Here is a 26,248-nt window from a genome sequence, read left to right on the forward strand (position 1 = left end):
GTGAATAAATTGAAGCATACGCAACTTTTTGGAGGGATTTTGTGATCACTCAGAAAATTGATCATGAAGATAAGAAAATAATCTGTTAACTTGGGATCTCCCATCCTTTAGACAAATTTGTTCAATTAGGACAACTCTTAGAAGGATCAAAGCTGAGAGTTTAAAGAGACCTCAAAGACCATCCTGTCCAACTCTCTTTACAGTTGAGCTAACAGAAGTCAAGGGAAGTTGTGACTTGGCCAAGATCACACAGGTTGCATAATACTAACTCAGGTATCTAACAGAGATGCTATTCAACTCAGGTTTACTGATTCCAGACTCTGTATTCTTCCACTGTACCCAGGAGAGGACTAGATGGACACAGCACCTAACTCTTTGGGAGTTGTCAGCTTTATGGACAAGCCCCAGAGTGGATAGCTAGCATAGTAAACAGAGAGCCACACTAAAAGTTAGGAAAGCTATGACTCAAATACTAGCTGGTGACCTGGGTAGGCTTTCCAGAGCCTCAGTTTCCTCATCTATAAAATGAAGATGCTGGATTCAATGATCTCAACTGTCCTCTCCAGCTCTAAATCTACTATTGCCAGAAAGGATGCTCATTTCTTGAAAAGTTGGATGCTAAAAGTGCTGTCTCTAAGGAAAGACACTTACTGTATACCAACAAGATTAATAAAAATAACTGCCAGCATGGCTTCTCTGAGAGGGGCCAGGCTTGGAGTCAAGAAAAACTGGGTTCAAGTCTTGCCTCTGACATACACTGGTTGTGAGGCTTCCTTTAAATCATGGACCCTTCATTAGGTTCCCCAGGCAATGCTCTAAGAGCAAGTTCCAGAGGACCTGCTGTCTGCATTAGTGGAAGGCAGTTCTCCACACTAATTAAAGATCTGTAGCAAACTCTATACCAAGTCTGATGTTGATATGATGCTTTAAAAATGGACAAAATGCTTGTGTACATAATCTCATGTGAGCTTCATGTCTTACTGCAAGAACACAAACTTGTAGCTCCTCCCAATCCTTGTGCATTTATTGTTCACAATCCTATATTTACATGTCTCTGAACACATTCTCTCCCTCTAACAGAATGCAAGCTTCTTGGGGGCAGGGGCAGTTTAATAGTATAATAGCTAGCATTTGAACAGTGTTTTAAGGTTCACAAAATGCGTTAATTGTCACATTTGATTCTCAAAACAAGATTATGATATAGGGATTATTTTTATCCCAGTTTTATTTACCAGGAAACTGAGATTTAGGGAGCTTAAGTGACTTAGCTAGAGCTCTGCAGCTAGTTCCGTGTAAGGTTGATCTTCCCTTCTCCAAGTCTGGTACTTTGTTCACTGAGCCAACTGTTTCACTGGCAGAGGAAGGATTCCTAGCACATAATGGGCATGTAGTGAATGACTGCTGATTAATTGACAATGAACTCGCAAAGTAGGAATAACTGATTAGGCCCTGTCTTGGGACTGGAGCAGAGTGATAAAGAACTCTTACTGCCCAATTTGGAACGGACTTACTTAGGTGCAAATGTGCATTATCTCCTTACGTAATCTCCTACCTCCTAAGAAGGAAAAAAGGTGTCCAGAATCCCTTCACAGGAAAGCTCCAGTGACCTTCCCCCTTCATAGTTAGGTAAAAAAAATCCATCTGGGCTAGAGAATGGATAAAGAAACAGAGACAGCTGATTGCCAGCTGCTTTGTAGACTAGTGTACAAGAAAAAATTAGATCTTATTGTTACACACGTGTGTGAGACAGATCTACAGAGAGACAGAGAGAACTGGAGGGAGGTGAAGGTTGGAAAAGGATTCAGCGATTGGTTTCATTCATTTAAGAAGGTTCTTTCACTTAATGGACTTTATTTGACTAACCCTTGGATTTCAGAAAGGGGGTTTCAGTTGCTCTTCATAAAGAGAGAGAGGAAGGAAAGGGAAAGGCGGTGAACTGGGGGGGAAGGGGTCTTGGTAGTGTGGGGAAGGTCTGGGGCTGAATAATACGCTTTTATAATGAGGGTTCCAGCGAGGGATCTCGCTGATGGCTCTGACCAGCTCTGTGACCTGATTATGTCGCTGAGTGTCAGCAGCTGAGACACTACAAAGCAAACCATCCCAGCCAATCTATCTCCATTGTAATCACTCTCATTGCTGCTCCTGCCGAGAGCCTTGTTAGGAGCAGCCCAGCCATCAGGCGTCATTAGCGCCATTTAACGTCAAGCAGCTCAGAAGGCAAACGGTGGCTCATCAGGATAATGAGGACCAAAGGAGACCGGGCTATTATAGGAGATGGGATGGGGGAGGGGAGAATCAACAAGGATGCTCTTTTTTATTTGGGTCTGATGGCTAATTATAGATTACAAAGCCCCAAAGATGGGCACAAATGAATGAATGACTGGTGAGCAAGACTTGCTTTTGTCCTCAGGTGGAGGGTTTTGTGTTACAAATACATGGGGGTTCTTTGGGGAGCCCTGTATTAACACACACACACACATACACATATACCACTTCAGGAATTAAGAGCACCTGTACAAATCCATCCTTTTAGATTTAAGGGAAAAAAATCATAACTGGGAACCATTTCTAATGATGATCTTCTAGAAACATTTCTTCTTTTTTTTTTTTTTTTGGAACATTTCTTGACTGTCACTTTTAAGTTAGCAGAAATTAATGTAGGTTCTTTGATTTGTTTTTTTTAACTTATTAGAAATAAAAATAAGGGATTGATTTCCTTCTGGACACCAAAGAAACAAAATTTGAATGTGGTTCAAATGTACAATATAAGTTTGCGCAAATTGCAAGCAGAATGTAAAAAAAGAAATAAAAGCTAATTTGAGGAGAGAAGGCACTAGCGGTTGTATTTAATCAAGATATCAGTGTTTATCATCATTATTTAAATTAAAAAAACATGACCCAGTTCGATACTGACTGTGATGATCTGTGTGAAGCTGGGCTGCATCTCCCTGGGTCTCAGTTTCCTCACATGTAAAATGAGAGGATAAAACTAATGACCCCTGAGATTCTTTCCAAACTTTGCAGACCTTGCCCAAGGGACCATGTGCCTTACACTAATGGCACCTTGGTGAGAACAGGTCATGGCAACCAAGCCTTCGAAACTGTCATCTAAGCATAACAGGAAGGGGAAAAAAAGGTAACAGCTGGAGGTTTGCATGAGAATTCACAAAAACCCCAAAGAAGGTGCAGGGAAGTAGCAGTGGACAGAGACTGGGGTCAAGGAGACATAAGTTCAAATCTAGAAACTTACTATATGACTTTGGAAAAGTCTGCAAACTTCTTTTCCCCTCAGTTTTCTCAACTGCAAAATGGGGATAATAATAAATAATAGCCCCTCTTCATAGTTAGGTAAACTATTTTATCTATGTTAGATTATGTTGTGTGGATCAAATGAAATAATATTTCTAAAGGGCTTAGCACAGAGTCTGGCACTTAATAAATGGTTGTTTCCTTCCCCTTTTCCCCTTTCTATAAAAGAGAAAGCTGGATGGATTGTGATCTGCCCTGGTGCAGAAAATACCCTGGGATGGAATGAAGTATCCACTGAAACATACTCAACCGAAGGGTACGTACAGAAGCACCTAAGTTACTGACCAAACAAGCTTTACTTTAATGTTCCTCGTGCTCTCCAATTGGTTTTGGTTATGTCATCTGCGATGGCTGCTCTTGCTGATTTCTTTTGTGGAGTTTCTAATGCAGAAGCCTTATGGGGAATCCTCTAAGGGATGGGAACTTTGCTTGGCTTCTCATAAGCAAATGGTATATAAGTGAGATCTGTCCTTTCTGCTTCTAGGATTGGCTTCATGAACAAAGAGCACCAGAAACTCCCCTCCCCAAAAGCAAGGATGGCTTCCATTCTGTGCAGTGTGAGATTGGCTATTGGGGAAGCCATTGGCTCTCCAGTAATTTGAGCACATATAGCAGCAGCTTGGATTTAAGTCGAGACCCTTAGTAGGGTCTTCCAGGGCAAGGGAAGCATTCAACCTGGCTCTAAAAAGCTTTGTCCTTTCATTCTTGGGAATGTCCTCCAGCCGATGAGGAAACCCATTCTTTGGGAAACTCCTGGTACTCAGATTCTTACCCCTAATGCCAATCAATAGCCTTTCGATAATTAATAGTCCTCAAGAGATATCTGGGGCTCAGAAAGGTTCTATGAAGTCCTCGCGTTCACACAAACCAGAGGGTATCCAGGGGAGTAGAATGCAGTCTGGTTGAAAGAATGCCGAATTTGGACCCAGGGTTGCAGTCTTTTCTGCTTGGCCCCAGAAGGCCCACTAAGTGCTGTGAGCAAAAGGGCAGATTTGACCTTCAACCAGCTGATCCATCTGCCTTTATTAAATTCTCCCCATGGAATATAAGACTTATATCAGCAATTTAAGTGGAAGGTTCTTTCTCACATATTTGTGTGGTTTTTCAGAAGTCTCTTAACTTTGTAGGGCCTTGGTTTCCCCATCTGTAAAATAGGGACTAGAACAAGAGTTCTCCTTTTCTTTTAGCATAGCCTCCCTTGGCAGTCTGGTGAATGTTAGGGACCTCTGCTGAGAATAAGGCTGTTGGATGCATAAAATCAATAGACTTTCAAAGGAAACAAAAACATTAAAGTTGTGAAAATATTAGACAAAACGGGACTTGGGCTTAGAAGCCTTGACCAAGTCCCTTCCGGCTCTTGATAAGTAGTTTTATGATTTAGGCCATCCTGATTTAAATGTCGTCCTGGCTACTATCCCATGCTTCCTTACTTTGACCTACTAGCAAATGGCAGGGTTTGAAGGCAATAAACCTCTAGCTTCTGCCTCTCCTTGCAGAGGAATGATTGATCAAAAGAAGCTAGTAGGCTCTCAGCTATGATCCTGGGCTCTAGACCCAGATGTTCAATGCTTACTTGGAAACTAACAAAGACACATTTTTATGGTGGGGGGCAAGTCATGTACATATCCCTGTGTAAGCACATTCTCCCATAAATCAGAATAACTCCATTCTGCCTAGTCCAGTCATTCTAAACTGACGTGAGGGAAGAAAGCTTTTACTGAAAACCACCTTCAGTGCCAGGAGACAGCACTCTCTTGAAGAGTTAACAGACCACAGGTGTTCTTCCCCAGACAGCTAGCAAAAGATCTGTGCGAACAGCAAATGAAGCCAACATTAGCCCTTGAGCAGGAAAGAGATCTTCCCTTCTGCTGCCTTTGCAACCTGTGGCGTTCCTGGGGATTTTTCACCAGCAAAATAAAGCCCAGCTGGCTCTTTATGTATTTTTCTGAGCATAGAAACCATCGCAAAGGCCAGGAGAGTGAGGGATGGAAGTGCTTTCCATGTGAACATTTGAACAGAAAAGCCAGATGGGCAAACCGATGAGAGAAGAGGCTTTCTCTGCCAATTTGCATCTTAAAAAGAGTCCAGCGCATCCCAGGAGGGAGAAGAGGTGGGCTTGGTCTATTTCTGAGGCAGAGATATCAAGAAACCAGCTTTTGAGATGGAACTGATCTGACTATGACTTATGGCCATTATAACCAACTTTTCTTCCATCCCGAGCCCCCCATCCTTCCAGAAATCTTAATAGGCTTTTGAGAGGCACCATTTAAAGCTGGCTGCATAAAATGATCCCTTGATGAAAAGGGATTGAAACAAGGGTTAAAGTAGACATTGAGAGGTTATTGTAGAGGGCACACTGTTCATACAATCCCCCTTTAATATGTGTGGTGCGCCCCTGCGATAAGATGATTCATTAGATAAGGGCTCTCTTTGACAAGCTCCATCGTTCAACCCTCTGGGTACTGATAGAACAATTCTGCACCCACCAGGAAATAGAACAAGGTCAGCATTTTTTTCCTTGGGCCTCCTGTGCGGACATTTTAGCTACGAATGCATCTTTGTTTACTCCTCATGTATAATAAAAACAAAGTTGGAGGGAGCAGGATCCCCTTTGTCCCAGAATGCACTAAGTAAGCTTTTAGATGTGCAAAAGTCTCCACCGAGAAATATTTTAGCAAAGAAAGGGTTTCACCTTTTGGACTTCATCATCTCAGCGTGAAGAGCAGAGGAGTACAAAGGTCTCACCAAGGGTGTCTCCCCCTGAATTTGGCCATCTCAGGGGAAATGTCTGACAGCAGCTTGAACATAAGCTCGCGTTGAACCACAGCATCCACAGAAAACAGCGTGGAGTTTATCAGGATGATAAACTCCAATATTAGAAAGTCTCATTAATGCATTTGTTTATCATGATCTGTGAGCTTTCTATTGCTGGGAAACGGACAGCAACGTTAACTTGGTGACAAATGATTGCTGGTATTGATGATGATAAAAGAACTACAGAAGCATCGGAAGTGCCACGAGAGAAACAGCTGGGGCAGGGCCAACTGGCACATGGCTTGATTATCACTCGTTCTTTCTCTTGGTTGTTTCTTAGATTATATATTTAACATGTACATGTATGTATGTATTTATATGAAAATCCATTGATTAAAAAGTGTGTTTCTGTGGGAAAGTGAGGTAGAACACGAAGTGATGGACTTGCAGCCAGTTCCCTATTAGATTGTAAGCATTGTGAGGACAGGGATGATCTTTCACCTCTTTTTTGGTATCCCTAGCATTCAGTACAAAGCTTGGCAAATACTAGGTGATTAATAAATCTTGATTAATTGATGAAGAATTGGGAGAATTGGGCTTAAATCTTACTTCTGGTGCTTTTGCCTGTATGATTTTGGGCAATTCACTTAACTCTCTTAGATCTCAGTTTTTAAAAATTAAAGCTTGATCTCAATTTCTTCATCTGTAAAATGAGGAGTTGGCCTGGGAGGCCTCAGAGATCCCTTCTAAATCTATGTTTCCATGTCCTTCATGTCTAGGACTTGTGCCTATAATTGGCTGTTTTTTGTGCCTTGAGTAATTGCCTAGCCCAGCATCAGTCCCAGTTGTGCTGTAATCTGCATGAAGTCAAAGGCTTTCCACATCCAGGAGTTCCCCAAACTGACCAAATCCCAGAGCCTTCGGGTATTCATGCATGTTTCTCTACTAAACTATTACTTCTTCGATCATGGCCTTTGGTCAGTAGGTTGGTTGGTTTTGTTCTGGACTAGTGATTTCAACAGTGGTGGTTCTCCTGATGTGAGCTGCCTTCCGTGGAAGCGGACCAACAACTCCTCTGTAGCTTAGAGATTTCCTTAGGGGTACGGGGTGGGGGAAGTACCTGGTGCCAGGTCACACAGTCATCATGCGCCAGAAGCAGGTCTTGGGTGTGGGTTTTCCTGACCCTAAGGGGACTCCTCTCTGTGCGGCCCCATATTGTATCTTTGAGGGATTTTGTGGATAGTAGAGGGACCATCTTTGACTCCTGGGCCAGGGACCTGAGTTTTAAAAAAAGCAGTGCTTTTTCAAGGCCTCTCTCCTCCTTGCATGGCTACCAAACAGTGCTCATTAGTCTCCAAAATGTGCGGTCGCATATCACGGTCATGCAAAACAGAAACCCAAAGCAAACATTTCCTTTCCCAGAGCCATCTGCCATGAGAAGTTCCTCCTCTCCCGACTCCCACTCACCTGTCCTTGGGCATTAGTAACTAGTTGGCCTGTGACCCCCTGAAGGCTGGAGAGTGCATTGCCAAAAGCCTGAGAGCTCGCTATGGAGCTCATGGTTGCTGCTGCTGCCGCAGCTGCTGCCGCTGCCTGACTTGCTAGTGGATTATTAACCAGCTGAAAAGAGAGAAAAGATCACAGTGAAAACCACTGAGGGTTACAGGAAGAGAAAACGGACACAACACTTACAGGACACAGCCCGCTCGCTCACTCTGCCGTTGAAGGACCTGGCTGGCTCGGAAAGTATTGAAAATAAAACACCCGTCCGCAGGTTCCTCATCTGGCTGAGGTGTAACTATGTGCGCGCACTGGAACTTTGGCCCAGGGTGAGGATTTTAGAAGGCACAAAAATTTAATCTGTGCTGTCCTTCAGCAGAGCTGAAGAAGATTAGGAGAACATGAGATCATATGTTTAATGACAAATAGAAAAGACAAGATCTGAGTTTGTGAGGGGATGGGGCCAGGGGACTGCTTCCCGTAGGTGCTCTCTCTTCTACTCTAGGAAGAAATCCCCAAGACTCAGCTTCTCTGGCACCTCCCGAGGGCTTCCACTGCCATTTTTCCCTTCCAGGGGACCAGGCTCTCTCCTGAATTCCCTTTGTGAGCACTGACAATACCACCAGATACTGAGTAATTATTCTGATGCTTTCTTCCCAGTCTGTGCTACAGATGTAGCACAGTGAGTCTTGTTGAAACTGGTGATTTGCAAAAAACATTGGACTCCCAATCCCGAGAGTGGGACTATTTATTTGCCCTGTGAGATCCCTTCCACCTCTGAGCTTCTCTCCTTCCTTAAATATATTTCTTTCCTGAATTATTTTCAAATCAAATTTCAAATAACTACATTGATTCAAGAGTGTGTTTCCCTAGATCTACTGCACCAGGAAATGTTGCCCCAGCCAACTTGGGACAGCTCTGGGGCTGGGGGTACTGGCTAAGGGATGTGACTGCACATCTGCAGCAGTTTTCTGCAAACATGCAGTCTGATTCTTGGAAATTGGAGGGATGCTTTAGGGATTCCATATGGGGCGGGTGGGGAATGGAGGGAGGGCTTGGGCAAGAAGGGCTCCAGGAAAAGCCCAAGGTGGAAAAAAGATCCCAGAACCAGCAAGGGGCCGAAGTCTCCCCAGGCTGAGGTTTGCTCCTAAAAGGAACTCTCTGAGGTTGAGATACCAGGAGCTCTCAGCTGGCTTTCAAACTGGGCACTTTAAGAATCACTTTAGTCAGAACCTCATCTATTAGTCGATCAGTTAAACCGATTCTTAAAATCTTTAAGAATTGTGTTGATGATCTGCACTGTGTCCACACAGCTGCCAAAGTGATCTTCCTATATAGTCTGGCTCTGACTATGTCTCTTCCTTACTCGCTAAATTTCTGTGGCTCCCCATTGCCTCCAGAACCAAATTTAAAGCCCTCTGTTTGGATTTCAAGGATGTTGACAATCTTTTTTCTACCTTTCCCTGACCTTCCCAACTTCTTACATTCTACTCCCTTCCACCCAGCCTCTGATGTAGCCCTACTGGTCTATTTCCCATTACCCAAGTATTTCATTTCCCACCTCCATGCCTTTGTAAGGTTGTTCCCCATACCTGGAATGCTCTCCCTCCACAGCTTCAATTTAAAATCTCTGACTTACTGTAAGGCTCAGCTGAAGCAATGCCCTCTCCACAAAGCCTTTCCTGCACTAGCCACGTGCTGGTGCTTCCCCTCTGAAAATATTTTTCGTAGGTAGTGCAAGAAATCAGAGCCACCTTGGAAAAATAATATCTTCCAGACTCAGTTTCTCAGTCTGTAAAATGGCAATAGAAATAGTACCTACCTTTTAGAGTGTTTTAAGAATCAAATGAGATAATATACATTGCTTCACAAATTCCAAATCACTGTATAAATGCCAGGTAAACTGACTGCATACATCTTATATGTTCTGATTCATATATTTTGCTGCTGCATTAAAACATATTTTTAGCATATTATTTATAGTAGTACAGTGTATATAGTAGTATATATTTTTTAGCATATTGTCAGAGCTTACCATAGTGCCTGGCACACAGTAAGTACTTAATAAATGTTTATTGATAAATTTCTAGGTTCCCCAATGGTTGGATCTGGCGAGGAGAGGGGGGGGGGACTTCCTGTCCAGGGACAGAAGCCTCTATTGCTTTCCTCTTATGTTTTTGAAAAAGAAAAAAAAAAAAGGAACTCAGTGGGGGATGGGAATCTCTATTCGGCCCCTGGGGCTTTTCCAGCCTCCTCTTGAGAAGAGAGATCTCATTCTCCATTGCATGACATGGCCCTAGGGGAAACGTTTGGGTACACAGGCTTCTGCCTTGAGTATGTTCCAATGTAGGGGGGGCAGGGAGTGAGCTCTTGCCTTTGGGCTGCAGAGGAAGGGTCCCCCTCTTCCCTCTGAGCCAAGGGACCCACTAGAATCTGACTACTGCTTTGCTGTCTTAGACTTTCCTTTCCCTCTCTTTGGAGTCGCAAGAGCCAGCAGAGGCAGCCCTCGTGAGACATGTGTGTGGAGAGGGGAATGGGACAAGACAGAGGCAAGCGAAGGGAGGCATTTGCAGCTGCCAAAATCTATTTTTCCATGGAGACCAATTCAATCCACTTTATTCTGCCAATTTTCCACGCCAAGAGTTTCCGGGCCTCCTGACCACGAGGCAGAAGTGTAGCTTGAACAAAAATCTGCATTTAGGTTAATGACTAGATATAAATTCAAGAAACATTTAAACTATTTTCACAGTCCTGGTTTTGATACATGAATTTCATTTGTATTTATTCTAGGGTGTTATTTTTTTCCAGATAGTTTCTCTCAAGTACAACAATTGTTATGTATAATAATGTATTTTCCATCCCAGATTCCCACCTTGCTGCCAATTCCTCTCTTTTAAAGGAATTCTGCTTAGAAGATAACTTGGAACAGAAAGCTTAAAAGCTCCTCTGAATTTGGCTCTATTCCTTCCAGCTCTTCTTTTAAAAACCTGTTATTTTCCCTCTTTTCACAAAGACATTCTTTTCCCACACAAGAGAATGAGATACCCTTCTTGAAAAGTTCCATCAAAACCCCAGGTCCATGAGACCTGCCTGGTGGGATAGGTAGGCCTTATTGATGGTAGGCCTCCAGTAACTGAATTGATGAAAGAGTCTGTTTGCATAAATTATGGAATTCAAATCCATCAGTAAACGCATTCTGCCCTTTTATTCCCCCAATACCAGATAAACAAACAGCAAAACAAAAATAAATCTTCACTGGAAATCTGACTCTGGCCCTGGGTTGGCCCTGTGTCATTTTTGGCCATGTTGATCCTGAATGTTATGATGGTTATGATGGAAACGGGATGGAGGACAGATAGACATGGGTCAGCCTGGCTAGAGGAGGTGGTCTTTTGGGTTCCCATTATCTTTAAATGGCTAAAAAGATCTTACGAAGGGTCGACTTCCCATATTCCTAGCATGGAACCTTCGCTATCATCCATCAGATATGGATCTCCGTCAACCTTTCTATTCTACACTTTACCAATATCATGGGAACTAATGGTCCTGGGAGCCAGGATAAATTCCCAAAGTGCCTTTCAAATTCACAAAGATGAATCTGTGAGTTCACTTATAGCTTAATTGCTAAAAATTTCATTTGATTTTTAATTTTGAGTTGAGGATTTCACCCTTGCAATAGTTAGGTCCATCCAAATGCTAATGGAGGGAAATAGATATGGATTCCATGAACAAGGACATAAAATTTCAGGGCAACAGAGGGAAGTGAAAAGCCCAGTCTCTCACTGGAAAGAAAAACAGAATGCTCTTGGATGGATCCAAACGTGATGCATCTAATAACTCCGGGCAGGTAGGGGATCCTGCTTAGGCCTAGTTTTACCCTCAAAGGGACAACCTCTAAGTGGTTCCTAGAAGGTGATATTTTAGATATCAAAGAAGAGATGCAGTGAAATCTGAAAAGCTAATTTTTATTCAAACCCCCAATACAATGGGGTCCGGTGCTTTGGGCTGCAGCAGTGACTTTGGGACAGCTCTCAGTGACTGTTCCAGTTTGGGATAACGTCCATGATATCATTTTTCTCCCTCTTCTCTCTGTACCTCTCTTACCCACAGAGACTCACACTTTCTTTCCCATATAATTCTCCTTTCATGGTCTGACTTTTCTCTTTAATAGAACAAATGCTTCTAGAAATGGCTCTCTTCTGGCCCCACTGTTCCCATCAGCATAGAGAACTGATTTTGGTGAAAGGGAGAAATGAATAGAACTCTTCTCTTCACTTGAGTGGAGACTCGGAGCAATGGGGATTTGGGCTCTTGGAGACTGTGGAGACAAGTTAATCTGCAAGGTGACAATTCCCGGTGTCCCTTGTGCAGGCAGTTCCCCTCTCCTGTGACTGCCCCCGAGATTCTATCATAATCCATGGTAAGTAAGATGTGTGGCTGCTGTAACCCCCCCAGGTCATGTCACTTTGGATTGTGCCCAGTCATGTCTCGGAGCTGTCTGACTCTCAAGGCTCGGGCCTGATGGCTGAGTCTGTTCGGATTTGGACAGCTGAGATCCAAGGCATGACAAATGCAGGTAATGAGCACATTAACTTTCTAGGAGGGACCAGAGATTCCGGATGTCCCTGCCAGGTTGATGCCTTCAGATATTTCAATATCGATGTACCCAGTGAGCTCAGAATGGCCCAATTAAGGTCTCCCTGCATGACATGGTGTTGATTTAAACAGGCCAACTTGGAAGAAACCGTCCTTCTTTGTCTGCTCGTTTCTAAAAGGTGAGCCTCTGGGATCTCCCCTCACTGCCACCTATCCCTACCTCCATGCCATTTTTACAGTGGCAGGCAAAGCTCAGGAGGCTCGGCTCTAGTCCTGCAGTCATAGCGACTCTGGACAAGTCCCTGAACTCGATGAGTCAGTTTCCTCTTTAGGAAAACGAATAAAACAAAAACCCACAATGTCCATAATGCGACCCAGCTTTGCAATTCATATGAGAGAATCTTTCTGAAGTACTTTGCAAACCTTAAAGCACTAATATTGATGTCAGTCATCGGTAACATTTGATTTTATGTCTCGGATATCCCAAGCTCCAATTCTAAAACCTATGGATAATACAGGCTGGAAACCAGTTCTTTCAATAACCCATAAAAGTAATTTCTTCGACGTGACTGAAGCAGTTTTATTAAATAGCTAGCTGTGGGTGAGGTGACCAGAGAGGGGCTATATGGAGACCAGAGTGGAAGGAGGCCTGGTCCCCACTGGGAGGAAATTTGCAGACTAGGAAAGGAGAGACCATGTATATGAAAATTATAATTCAATCCATCTAGGACTTTATTAACACTATCTCCATGGGTCAAATAGTGTGGTACAATGTGTTATGCTTTTGGGGTCAGAGGATACCAGGTCAAATAAATAGCAGTTCTGCTCCTTACTCAACTGTGTGATCTTGGGCAAGTCACTTTGTATCTCTCAGCCTCTGTTTCCCTATTTGTAAAAAGAGTGAGTTCCCTTCCAGCTCTAGATTTTGATCCTGTAATTTATGGTTCTTGGGCTTTGGTTTGTTCTCTACATCCACGATATCATTCATATAAGGGGCTGCTGGCCCAGAACCTTCCCTGACCCCTTCAGGTTGGCAGCCTTTCTGTAGTTCAAAGTTTCAGAAAGTTGCCTGGACACACCCAGAGCTCCACAAACAGGCACTCAAGAAATGCTCACTATGTCCCAGACACTGTGACAAACTGGGAATAAAAAGTTCCTCCCTCAATGAACTTAGATTTTAAAGGAAAATGTATATAAATTGCTTGTAAGACAAAGAAATCAAAGTTAAGCGACTTGCCCAGGATCACAGCGTCAGTGTGTGTTTGAGACTCTTTTGGATTCCCAGTCTGATCTCATTCTATCCCCTACTGCACTGCTATCTCTCTGGATACAAGGAACAGATTACCAAAGAAGTGTACCTGCCCTTACGAGACTTGTGTTGTCCTGAGGGGTGTTGGATCTACACATTGTGACCCCTGGAAGAATGCCACAAAATTGTCCTTCCAGAATATTTTATTTTATTATTATTATTATTTTTTGCTGAGGCAATTGGGGCTAAGTGACTTGTCCAGGGTCACACAGCTAGGAAGTGCTAAGTGTCTGAGATCAGATTTGAACTCAGGTCTTCTCAACTTCAGGGCTGGTGCTCTATGCACTGCGCCACCTAGCTGCCTCCTTTCCAGAATATTTTTTAAAAATATTGCTTTGGAACAGGGCTTAGTTTGTTTTTAAAGTTACTCTCCCCATTGTTACAATGCATGCATCATGGCATAATGGATAGAATAATGTACTTAGAATCCGGAAGATGCAAATTCAAAACCTGCCTTAAAATAGTTATTAGGGGCAGAGCCAAGATGGAGGAGCAAAGGCAGGAACTTGCCCAACCTCTCTCCCAAACTGCTCCAAATTCCTTTAAATAATGACTCCAAACAAATTTTAGAGCATCAGAACACCCCCAAAGATGGATTAGAACATTTCTCAGTAAATCAGAATGTCAGCAGATAAGGTCTGTGGAACTGAGGTGGGATCCTAGTGTGCAATCTCAGCATAGGCTGTGCCAGGGCAGCCCCAGCCCCAACCCCAGTCTCAGCCCCAGATCCGCACCCGCCAGACCTTGGAATCAGTGGCAGTGTAGAAGGCTTCTAGATCTCTCAGCCCAGAGTCATCAAAGAGGACCTGGAAAGTCAGTAGAAAAAGTCTGTGGAACCAGAGTGGGAGCCTAGCACCTAATCCCAGTGCAGGCTGCACTAGCACAGCCTTAGATCCAGCCCGGTCCCAGCTCCAGCCTTGGCTGGATCCTCGTGTCAGTGAGGTGGGTCCTCTAATCAGCAGTAATGCTAGAGGTTTCTGAACCTCTCAGCTTCAGAACACTAGGGAGGACTTATAAAATCAGTGGAGAGGGTCTGTGGCAACAGGGTAGGAAACCGATGGGCAGTCCCAGTCTCAATCCCAGGACCAGGGCATCAGCAAAAGCAGAATTCTGTTGCTTTAGCACATTAGATCTTACAGCTTCAGTGGGGCAGGGACCTTCCTAATGGCTCCAGGGCACAAAAGAGTGTGTCAGATTCTAGAAGGATTTTTGAAAACAGCTGTGCAAAACCCCTGGAGTGCACTCTCCACCTGGAAACAGAGCCTTCCTTTAACAAAAAAGTTAAAAGCTGAGTAACAGGCTAGGAAAATGAGCAGACAACAAAAAAGTTTCTGACCATTAAAGGTTATTAGGGTGATAAGGAGGAGCAAAACATACACTCAGAAGATAATAACAAAGTCTAAGTTCCTACATCTAGAGCCTCCAAGAAAAGTAAGAATTGGGTTGAAGCCATGGAAGAGCTCTAAAGGGTCTTTGAAAATCAAGTAAGAGAGAAGAAAAATTAGGGAAAGAATTGAAAGAGATGCAAAAGGAAATACAAAAAGCCAACGAAGTGAAGAATGCCTTAAAAAGCAAAGCTGTCCAATTGGGAAAGGAGATACAAAAGCTCACTGAGGAGAATTGAACAAATGGAAGTTAATAACTTTATGAGGAATCAAGATACAATATGACAAAACCAAAAAGAAAAAAGAAAAAAGTGAAATATCTCATTGGAAAAAAACCAATTGACCTGGAAAATTGATCCAGGAGAGATAATTTTAAAATTATTGGTCTACCTGGAACTCATGATAAAAAAAGAGCCTGAACATCATCTTTCAAGAAATCATTAAGGAAAATGTTCTGATATTCTAGAACTAGAGGGTAAAATAGAAATGGAAAAAATCTGGAAAGTAATGTCATAAGAAACTTAATAAGGTTTAATCTGTTTACATCCTTATTTGGGAAGATACTATTTGTAATTCATTAGAATGTTTTCATTATTATGGCCATTAGAAGGAGTATACATAGAAAGGTATGAGTTGAATATAAAGGGATAATATCTTTTTTTTAAAAAAAGGATGAATTTAAGAGGTGAAAGAGGAATGTTCTAGGAGAAAGGGAAAGGGAAAAGTGGAATGGTACTAATTATCTGCCATCAAAAAGAGGCAAGAAAAAGCTTTTACATGGAGGGAAAGTGGTGGAGGAAAGAGTGAGTTAGTGAGTGAGTGAGCCTTTCTCTCATCAGAATTGACTCAAAGAAGAAATAACACACATACTCAGTTAAGAGCCCTTACCAAAACATTTTTTGAGGAGGAGCAGGGTAAAAGGAAAGAATAAATGGGGGAAATATAGTTATCATTAGTAATTGTAAATTATAAAAAATTTCAAAGCAATTTTCTCTGATAAGACCTTATTTTTCAAACATAGAGGGAACTGAGTCAAATGTATAAAAAACAAGAACCTTTCCCCAATTGATAAATAATCAAAAGAAAAGATCTGTGCCCAAAGAGCTATAAATTCATGCACATACTTTGACCTAACAATACCACTACTTGGCATGAATAACAAAAGATATTAAAAAAGGAAAATGACCTATATGTACCAAAAATATTAACAGAGCAAAAAAGTTGGAAATTGAAGGGATGCCCATCAATTGGGGAATGGCTCAATAAATTATTGTGTGTGGCTAGGATGGAATATTTTTGTTCTTGGGAAATGATGAGCAGGATGTTCTCAGGAAGAAAAAAAAACCCTGGAAAGTCCTTCATGAACTCAAACAAAGTGAAATGTACTGTATACAAAGTAATAGCAATATTCTAGAATGACCAGCTGTGAATGATTTTGCTAATCTCAGCAGTACAATGATTCATGACTACTCTGAAGAACTTGTAATGAAAAATCCTATCCATACCCACAGAAGGAACTGGTTGTGTCTGAATACAGACTAAAGCATTCTTGCTTTCTCTCTCTCTCTCTCTTTCTCTTTTTAAACTTAATTTTTCTTGAGGGTTTTTATTTTCATTAGGGTAGGAGATCTATGTTTTTTTTTTCACAACTTGACTTTTATAGAAATATTTTGCATAACTTCACAAGTGGTTTCTTAATTGTTGGGGGGGGATAAGGGAGTCAACCTAGAACTCAAAAATTTTAGAAACAAATGTAAAAAATGTTTTGAATATAACTGGAAAAATTTTTAAATGAATAAAACAAAAAATATCCTATTGAAAAAAAAGTTATTGGTTGTGTGACCCTGAGCAAAACACATAACCTCCCTCTATCTCAGTTTTACTATCTGTCCAATGAGAAAAATAATGGCATCTATTTTATAGGATTGCTATTAGGATTATAGGTTCATAGATTTTAATCAAGAAAGATTCCTAGAGTCATTAAGTTTGGAGAGGAAATTAAGGCAGAGAAGTTATATTACTTCTCCAAGGTACCATAGCTTAAAAAATATGTCAGAATTGGCACTTGTATCTTTCTGATTTGAAGTCCAGTTCCATCATGGTACCATGCCATGCTTTCTCAAACAAAATTTCATCCATGTAAATTCTATGCAAATGACAACTGCTAATTCTACTACTCATTTAAGTAGCCCTGACTCTTTCTTCTAAACTGTTTATAGCTTTTGGAAAAAAAAAAGAACAGCCAAAAGTGATCTATCTCTGTCTGTCTGTCTGTTTCTGTCCCTGTATCTTGTCTCTATCTCTGTCTCTCTTTGAATCTGTCTCTTTCTTTCTCTCTTGTTACACTTCTCATATGTGCTCTCCTTCTAGCTTTAAGGGAAGAGTCAAGGAAACAACAGTTAAACTAAAAAACTCCCATTTGCATGAGCAGGGGAACTCTCCCCATTCAGTTGCCAAATGCACAATTGTATTAAGTTTCAAGTAGCAGGAAATAAGGAAGAATTTGTGAAGATGTCACTTTCTCACAATTATCTCCTTGTTCCCCATTGTTGGGAGTCAAGAACTTGCTCAAAGAGGAAAAATGGCTGGCCCTCAAGGTAAGGTTCCAGAGGAGAGAAATCCAAGTGGTGAGATTTTCCCTCTTTTGGATCTCTGTCCTCTTCATCACTGATCATTTTTACTATTGTTCACAATCATAATAAGCCTCCTGTTGATGTCAATTGAGGTCTTATTTCTCTTAGGATATCAACTTATTGTGGGAATTTTAGTCCAGGAAAATGATTAACAGTATAGGAAAGAAATTAGCTTTGGGGCGGAGAATTTTTGATGAATTATTGCCACATCTTTGCTTAAATCAAGAGAGGATTCTGAGAAGATAGGGGAGCGGATCAGAAAACTTTTGGCTTTCCAAATTTCCTTCACAAAAAAGGACAGAACATTGCCTTAGAGCAGCAGAAATAAACATGGGATAAAGTAATTTTTCTCCCAAGACAATTTGAGAAGATCCCAGGGAAAATCTGAACTCCAAGGGTGGCCTGAGTGAAGTGCAAACACCTCCAGGGAGACTACAGGATCATCAAAAGACAAGCCCTGGGGGCATCTGGTTTCAGAGGCAGCCTCAGACTCAGAAACTTTCATCATGAAGATGGTTTGGGGGTCTAGAAGCTGAATAGAAAAGTTGAAGGACCTTCCACTGTTGAGGGATGTCAAGCACAACTGTGCTGACAAGATATGTCCCGGTCTGTGGCTGCAGGGAGAAAGAACTAGAATAGACTTGGTGAGTACAATTGTGCGGGGCAGGGACTCTGATAGCCATGAGCACTCTCAAAAGAGCAGAATCCCTAGTTCCAGTTCCAGGGAAGAGAGGACAGCAGTAGTTTGCAGCCACTAGTAGGACTGCAGGGAACAGAATCATATGCAGGATAGTATGACTCAGGACCCTAACCATGGCTTAGGAGTGGAGAGGTGAGTTTAAGGTTGGGACTTGAGACGGAATTCATAAAATGAAAGTGAAGTTTGGGGCATCATTCTCCATACCTCAAGACTAGAACAAATTTACAGTAATAGCTGCTAAAAATCAAAATCAAAACAACAAAAATAAAATAAAGAAAAATGAGTAAACAAAAGAGACAGAACCCAACCATCGATAATTACTATAGGATTAGAGAAGATATATGTTCATATTCAGATGAAGATAATAGAGTCCTTCCAAAAGCCACTCCTTTTTCAACAAGAAATATCAAATGATCCCAAGCACAAAAAGAGTTCTTGGAAGAACTGAAAGAAGATTTTTAAAATCAAATAAGATAGATTGAGGAAAAATTAAAAAAAAAAAAGAATCCAAGAAAACCAAGAAAATTATGAAAAGAAAGTCAACCAACTGGAAAAAGAGAATCACACACTTAAGAAAGAAAATAATTTCTTGAAAACTTGAATTGAGCAAGGGAAACTAAAGATGTTCTAGTACATTGAGAAACTATAAAATAAAATCAAAATATTGAAAAAATAGAGGAAACAGTGAAACATGTTATTGGAAAAACAATTGATATGGAGAACAGGTTGAGAAGTAAAATTAGAATAATCAAACTACCTGAAAATTATGATTAAAAAAAGAATCTTGGTACAGTTATATAAGAAATCATCAAGGAAAATTGCCATGAAGTTCTAGAACATGAAGGCAAAATAGAAATAGAAAAAAATCACCATATAAAAGAGATCCCAGCAGGAAAACTTACATGAAGAACGTAGCCAAGGTTCAAAGCTCTCAAGTAAAGGAGAAAATATTGGAAGCAACAAGAAAAACAAACAATGTAAATATCATGAAGCTACAAAAAAGATTGTGTGAGACCTAGGGTGAAGGACCCTAGGTTTTGCAGTACCATACCACAGACCAAAAGGAGTTATGGAGTTATGATCAAGAGTAATTTGCTGAGCCAAGTTAATAAAAAATAAAATAAAATAAAAAATTAAAAATAAAAAAGGATATTTAATGAATCCAAAGACTTTCTGGATTTTATGATAAAACCCTTACAACTTAACGAAAAATTCATCATATAACATCCAGGAGAAATAGAAGGTAAACATTAAATGCCAATTAAAAGGGACTCAATAAGGTCAAATTGTTTACATTGTATATGTGAAAATCTTAGCAATAATATTATGATAGTCATCATTTTTGGGGAGTTTGAAAGAAAACCATGAACTGAGCCGAGTATGATGGGCTGATTCTAAAAAAAATAAAAGTATGTGGGGAGAGATTAAAAAGGAGTAATTACACAAATGAGGCACAAGAGAAAAAAAAATTGGGATAGAAGAAGCTAGTGGGGGAAGCATGGATAGCAATGAACCCTTACTCTTATCAGGAATGGATTAAATAGGGAACAACATATATATCCAGAAGCATATAAAAGTCTTCTAAATTCAGAAAGAAATAGGAGGGCAAGGGGATAGGGTGAGGGAAGAGGATAAGGGAGGGACTTTTAGAAAAGGTAGGTAGGTTAAGGAATAGGAGGACAAGGTAGTGGGAAGAAATAAAGTAGAGGACTGAGGAGAGATAGGGTAAATAGGATGAAAAAGATACTGTGGAAAAATAGAAAGGAGGAAAACACACAACAAGCAGTTGTAGCTTAGGATGTGAATACGATGAATTTACTATAAAATGGAAATGGATAGCTAATTAAAAATTTGCATTCAGAAATATGTCATTTTTAGGAAACATAAAAATGAGAGACATATACCAGTTAAAATAAAGTGCAGGAGTAGAATTAGTATGTAAAAAAGGCAGGGAGAGTAATCTTGATCCCAGACAAAGTTAAAATTAAAATAAATTTAATCAAAAGTGAAAAACAGAGAAATTACACTATCAGCAATGTTATTCAATATTGTTTTAAACCATTTAAAATATTGAGATAGTATAAAATAACTGAGTCTACATCTACCAAAATAGACACAGGAACTATATAATATAATTACAGATATATGTCTATATGCATATATATAATTTTATAACAACATTTTATACAAATAAACTCAGCTAAATAATTGAAGTAACATTTATAGTGCAGGGGTAAAGCCAACATAATTTTTTAAATGACAATTTTACTTAAATAATTTATTTATTTGATGTCATCCCAGTTAAATTATTAAAAAATTATTTTACCGAGTTAAAAAAAGTTCATTTGAAATAATAAAAGGTCAGGAACTTAAAAAAAACCTGGGGGGAAAAGATGTAAATAAAATAGATTCAGCAGTATCAGACCTTAACCTATATTATAAGGTCAGAATACAGTTGAAGTGCAAAAAAGGACACATTTGATTCTTTTAAATTAAAATTTTCCTGTATGAATAAAACCTATGTAGCCCCAAACAGAAGGAATGTAGAAAACTTTCATATACAATCTCTCAGATGAGATGTATTTGGATTGGGATATTGCTGTGGCGTAGGTAATGATGAGTTGATTTAGAAAAACATGGAAAGATTTGGATTTATGAAGAAATATGGTATCCTGCTTCAGACAAACAGATGACAGGTAGAAATAAGCACAGCACAGTCTTACATATATGTGTATGAGTGTATATAGATATGTTTATAGATATCTATGTATATGTATAGATATTCATGTATAATTGTAGCCTTCTTTAAGGTGGGTTAGGAAGGAGAAAAATAAAGTAAAAAGTGCACAACAGAGAACAAAAGAAAATCAACAAGGAAATAGAAAAAAGCTAGACAGTTTTGAAAACAATGAGTAGTATATATTATATAAGTTTTCTTGAAATGGAAATTGATTGTTTTATATTGAATTGTCTCTTACAGTCTGCTGAATACATGGCTGTTTTCCTTTTATTTTGTATTTGTTTAAACTACAACCTCCCCCCCCACTAATATATAAAAAAGAAAAATAAAAAAACCCACAAAAATTCTCTCTCTGTTTTTGTCTCTCTGTGTCTCTTTATCTTTCTCTTTCACTGTCATATACACATGCAAATTGTATCTTGGGATCCTAGTGCAGCAGCTAGTCTCAAGTCAGCAATTCTCTCTGCTTTTTCTTGGGGAATCTCTGGGATTTCAGGAGAAAAAAAAAGATGTGGACTTTGCTGAAAATGCCTCAGGTGTATGTTTCCCCACAGGGGTCATGCATCCTGGTGTTGCTCTTGAGTCAGCGTGGATCTCACAATCCATTCTACCTTGTCTTTCATCTCTTGTTTCACAGCACCTGAGAGATCATTGTTAGGAATTTGGGAGAGGCAGTGTGGTAGAATGCTGGATTAGGATTCAGAAAGACCAGTATTCAAATCTTGCTTCTGATATATATTAATTCTTTGGTCACAGGTGAGATCAATTTTGTCAAATAAGCACTTATTTATCACTTGCTGTATGAAAGATGTTATTTTAGGTATTAGGGATTCAAAACCTAAAGCAAAATGGTCCCCTCCTTCAAGAAACTTAGACTGCGTTAGAGGAAGTTCATCTTTCTGAGTATCTGTAAAAGTGGAATGATAAAACCTACTATACCAAAGTCAAAGGGTTCTTATCTTTTATTTATTAGGAAATGTGTGGATAGCATTTTGAAGACCTTAAAGTCAGAATGCCGAAATCCAATCTGATATCACTAAGCATTTACTTAATCCCTACTATTTGAAAGGCATTTCTTTAAGGTTGTGGGTTGGAGAGAGGGCCATGATAGAGGGAGACTTCTCACCTGGGAGTTCCCAATATAAATGAAATCGCAAATCCAGTCCCTATCCGTTTGTGCCAGCTACCATGTTGGTTACTGGAGTTACCTTTGTAGCAGCAAGACCAAAAAAAAAAAAAAAGGAATGGGCATTCCACTGAAGTGGGTACAATGTGAAAATTCCAGCTAGGATTTGATTATTTAATGTTTCCTTAATTAGACATGTTAAAGGAAGTTTCACTGTTCTAATGACTATCACTTCCCTTGATGCAGTTAGGACCATATGGAAAGGAACAAAACCCTTAGATTCGGAGAAGTACGATCTGGTTGTCCAAAATGATATTTTGAACAAAACAACATTTTGATATTATGTGATTATGAGTTTAGTTTCAATGTCACATCAGAGCTGTATTTGATCGAAATGGTATATTCTTATATCGATGCTTAGTGTCTCAGCCTTTCCACAGCAGTCTTCATACTAAAGGGCGGAGTGAGCCCAGATCTTGAGTCCTCAGGATAATAGTTCCCGATCAATAAAGCATCATTCTCCTCATGAGCTATGTGGATTTTATAGAGTATGGATTTAGGGGCTGCTCTTTTTGCTACCGACTTTCTGTCCAGGCCCCTGAAATTGTCGCATTATTTGTTTTTAAATGAAGGTGCTTAGGCAGTCATCTCTCAGAAGACACTGCTTGTTTCTGGGTGTGGGGGAACACAGCAGAAAGCCTTCGGGGCAGAAGGGAAGTGGCCAGTTCATTTATCCCCATGATGCATTTAACCTTTTCTATGTGATTTAAAAATAAACACGGGTGAGCATGCGGGTGAGCAAACAGAATAGCCATGAGTTCTTTGCGACTCTATTAAACCAAGTCACTTTTTGGCTTCCCTTCCAGGCTTCTCCCTTCAAATGGCCTGGGAAACATCTGCAATGTGAATCAGGCAGACAGATTTTGGGAGGAAAGGTGACCACATTCATCCCATTGTTCCATCAGGTGACGGCTGGATACAGTGTTGGATTCAGGAAGCCTTGAATTGAAATTTTATCTCAGACACTTGTTTCTAGATGTCTGAGTCACTTTATTTGTCTCAATCTCATATTCCTCATCTACAAAATGGGAGGAATGATATACCTGCCTACAGGGTTATTGTGAGCATCAAATGGGATAACATATGTATGGCACTTTGCAAATTGCAAGGCATTTGACAAATACTGGCCATTATTATTGCTGTCATGGATTTTTTCAATCAATCAAGTAATCAGCAAACACTACTTAATTACTCACTATGGGCCGGCATTGTAATAAGCACTGGAGAGGATAATAATGGCCATCAATCAATCAATAGATACAATTGATCAATCACCAGGCATTTATTAAACTATGACTATGTGCCCCTTAGCATCTCTGAACTTGTTTACTCATCTATAGCATAAGGAGGTTAGAGGAGGTTGGACTTGATGGCTTTGGGGGTCTCCTCCAGCTCTCATCATATGATACCATGTATGACTTTGGACATCTAATTCAAGTATTTGGGATTTCAGTACCCTTATCTTTGAAGATGAGGAGATTATACTCAAGGAATTTAAGGTAGAACATCAGATCTAGAATCAGAAAGACTCTTCTTCCTGAATTCAAATCCGGCCTCAAATACTTACTAGCTGTGTGACTCTGGACAAGTCACTTACTTCTGTTTACCTCAGTTTCCCCTTCTGTAAAGTGAATTAGATAAGGAAACAGAAAACTACCCCAGCATTTTTGCCACGAAAACCCCAAATAGGGACATGAAGAGTCAGACATGACTGAAAATAACTGAACAAGAACAATGGCTCTAAATATAAAATGCTATAACTCTAAATATATCCAAAAGATTATGAAATCCATACAAGATCATTATTTTGGGTGAGATGGAGAAAAGACCTTAGCAGATGGGAAGTCTGGAAAGACATCATGACAGAGCTCATGTTTGAGCTGAGCCTAGAAGAAAAGCGTGTATTCTACAAAGCAAAGGTCCTTATGGTTGTTCTCTGGGTAAGTACCTTTGGCATTCTGATTTTTTTATTTCATTAATAAAGAGTTCTATCACTGCGAATCAGGGTATACAATGAGCCTTGAAGAATTGAGGATGAGTATCATACAGAGGTCAGTGTCTCAGAGATGCCAGTGGACATGAGCTGGCTGCAACAAATTGCAAATAAGGAATTGGGAAAGACAGAAGAGCATTGATTCAGATCTGGATAGAACCTTGGAGGCTGTGGCAATTGATGCCATCACTTTACAGATGAGGAAACTGAGGGTAAGAGAAGTTAGAGCCTTGCTCAAGGCCACAGCTGGCATGTATCTAAGGTGGGATTCAAGCCCAGCTTTTAGTGAGCTGAAGTTCAAGTGCCCTGTCTGCTTTTCCATGTCTGGCATAAAGAATGCTATTGAAGACTTTCATGAAAAAAATGCAGATGGATTCACCAGAAGAAGGAGCTTGAACCTGATTTAATTGTCCCCTAGCCAGTTGTCTCTTGGTTCTATTTTCTGCTAGATTGTCCAACTCTAAAGCTTAAAAAGACCTTTGAGATTGAAAAAGTGGAGATAATAGAATTCTTGAATCTCAGAGTTGGAAGGAACCTCAGCCTAATCCATAGAATGTAGATGTAAAATCTCCCCATAATATACCAAAATAAGTGGTCAACCAATCTTAGCATAGCATCTAGCACATAGTAGGCCCTTAATAAGTGCATATTGCCTGACTGACTGTCTTGGATTCAAGACCGTCAGTGGAAGGAAACCCATTGTCTGCAAAGATAGTTCATTCTATTCAGATGAGGAAACTGAGCCAAAGAAAAGGCTAAGTAATTTGTTTCAGGTCAACAGCTCAACAGTGACAGAGTTGTCAGGACTAGAACCAAGTGCTGTGAAACACCAATGAATGGTCCTTCCATTACCCAATGACAGCAGATGACAATTAGATCATGCTCTCCATTCACATTCAATGTGAGCAGTACTACACTGTGCTTGTGATTTATTCACATGCGTCGTTCACCAATGATTTAGCACATCCATATCTGGCCAGACTTTGGGAATCTTGTCTATGTCCTTTCAGAAAGTCATGGTGAGGGCTAAGGGATCCCAATGTGATCAGGGCTTTCTTTGCCTTCTCTTTACAAGGATACAAGGGGAGGATGATAACTTTACAGGCTTCTTAGGCCAGAACCCGAGGCCTTATTGTTGGTATTGAGATAGTCCGAGATAGATTTGCCAATCAGAAGGAAAAATAGTGCATTTGGGGGAGGAGTGTTTCAATCAAGCTTAGTCACAATAGTGAGAAGCATTGAAAGAGGAGAACAAATGAAACAGAATTCTGAGGACATTTAATGTAGGAATAAGAGGAATCTAAATGTCTATATTATAGCTATCACAGCAAATGGAACCAAAGTTCGATAAGGATCACTGTATCTTAAGGCTCATAAGTGCCCTGCCTCTATCACGTATACGCCATGTTGGCAAAGGAGACGTATCTATCATAGGATCACTGAAATGCATCAAAGAAGGATCTAGAAATCTGCCACTGTATGATTTTGTGTGAAAGTTGTCCAAAAAATCCTTACAAAAACATCCCTGGGAAGAGCCCCTTAACCAAACCAACTGGAAAGAAATAAGCAGAACCATTGAGAATAGGATGAATGCCCAGTGACCGAAATGTTATAAATTAAAACAACACTAAAAGGCAAATGACTCTGGGTCAATCATCAGTCTGGGTTTCAGAGAAGCTGATGAAATACACATCATAGTTATTATTAGAGAAATGGGATATGGCAGGAACGGAAGCCTGCCTATACTCTCAGATGGAGTTGTTCTGTTTAATCACTTTTCTTTGTCACAAGGTCGGAAGGGGGCTAATATTTGAAACTGATTGTAATACAAAAACCAAAAGGATGTTCAAAAAAACCTAGACTACCCTAAATGGAGTTCTTTCTCTGCAAAGTTATTGCCCCAATAGTCATCTCTTATACTGAAAGATAAAAGTAGCTTTAACTTAATTCAATATATTCCATTTGAAAGTTGTGAGGTCAGTGTTGTGGAAAAACACCAGGATCTAAAAGAGATTTGATCAAATGTGATTATTGTATGACTATTTATGGGCAGCATGAATTTTTCTCTTATGAAGCAAATATACTTTCGTATATGACTTGCCTGGGTTGGGCACTTATTAGGTTTTATCCCTAAGACTGCCAT

At 40.2% G+C, this 26,248-nt stretch overlaps 1 protein-coding gene across 3 annotated transcripts in view; it reads right to left on the reverse strand.

The window, feature by feature from the left end:
* The window catches only part of POU6F2 (POU class 6 homeobox 2), a 471,135-nt gene that overhangs the window by 44,884 nt on the left and 400,003 nt on the right, over positions 1-26,248 (reverse strand). For 2 of the 3 annotated variants that reach the window (XM_051978682.1, XM_051978666.1), the window contains one exon: positions 7,531-7,683. The exons of the other annotated variant lie outside the window; for it this stretch is intronic. In XM_051978682.1, coding sequence (XP_051834642.1) covers positions 7,531-7,683 — 153 coding nt within the window. The remainder of the gene's footprint in view (positions 1-7,530; positions 7,684-26,248) is intronic. 3 annotated transcript variants of the gene reach the window in all.

The sequence above is a fragment of the Antechinus flavipes genome, chromosome 1, assembly GCF_016432865.1.
Source record: "Antechinus flavipes isolate AdamAnt ecotype Samford, QLD, Australia chromosome 1, AdamAnt_v2, whole genome shotgun sequence".
Lineage (NCBI taxonomy): Eukaryota > Metazoa > Chordata > Mammalia > Dasyuromorphia > Dasyuridae > Antechinus > Antechinus flavipes.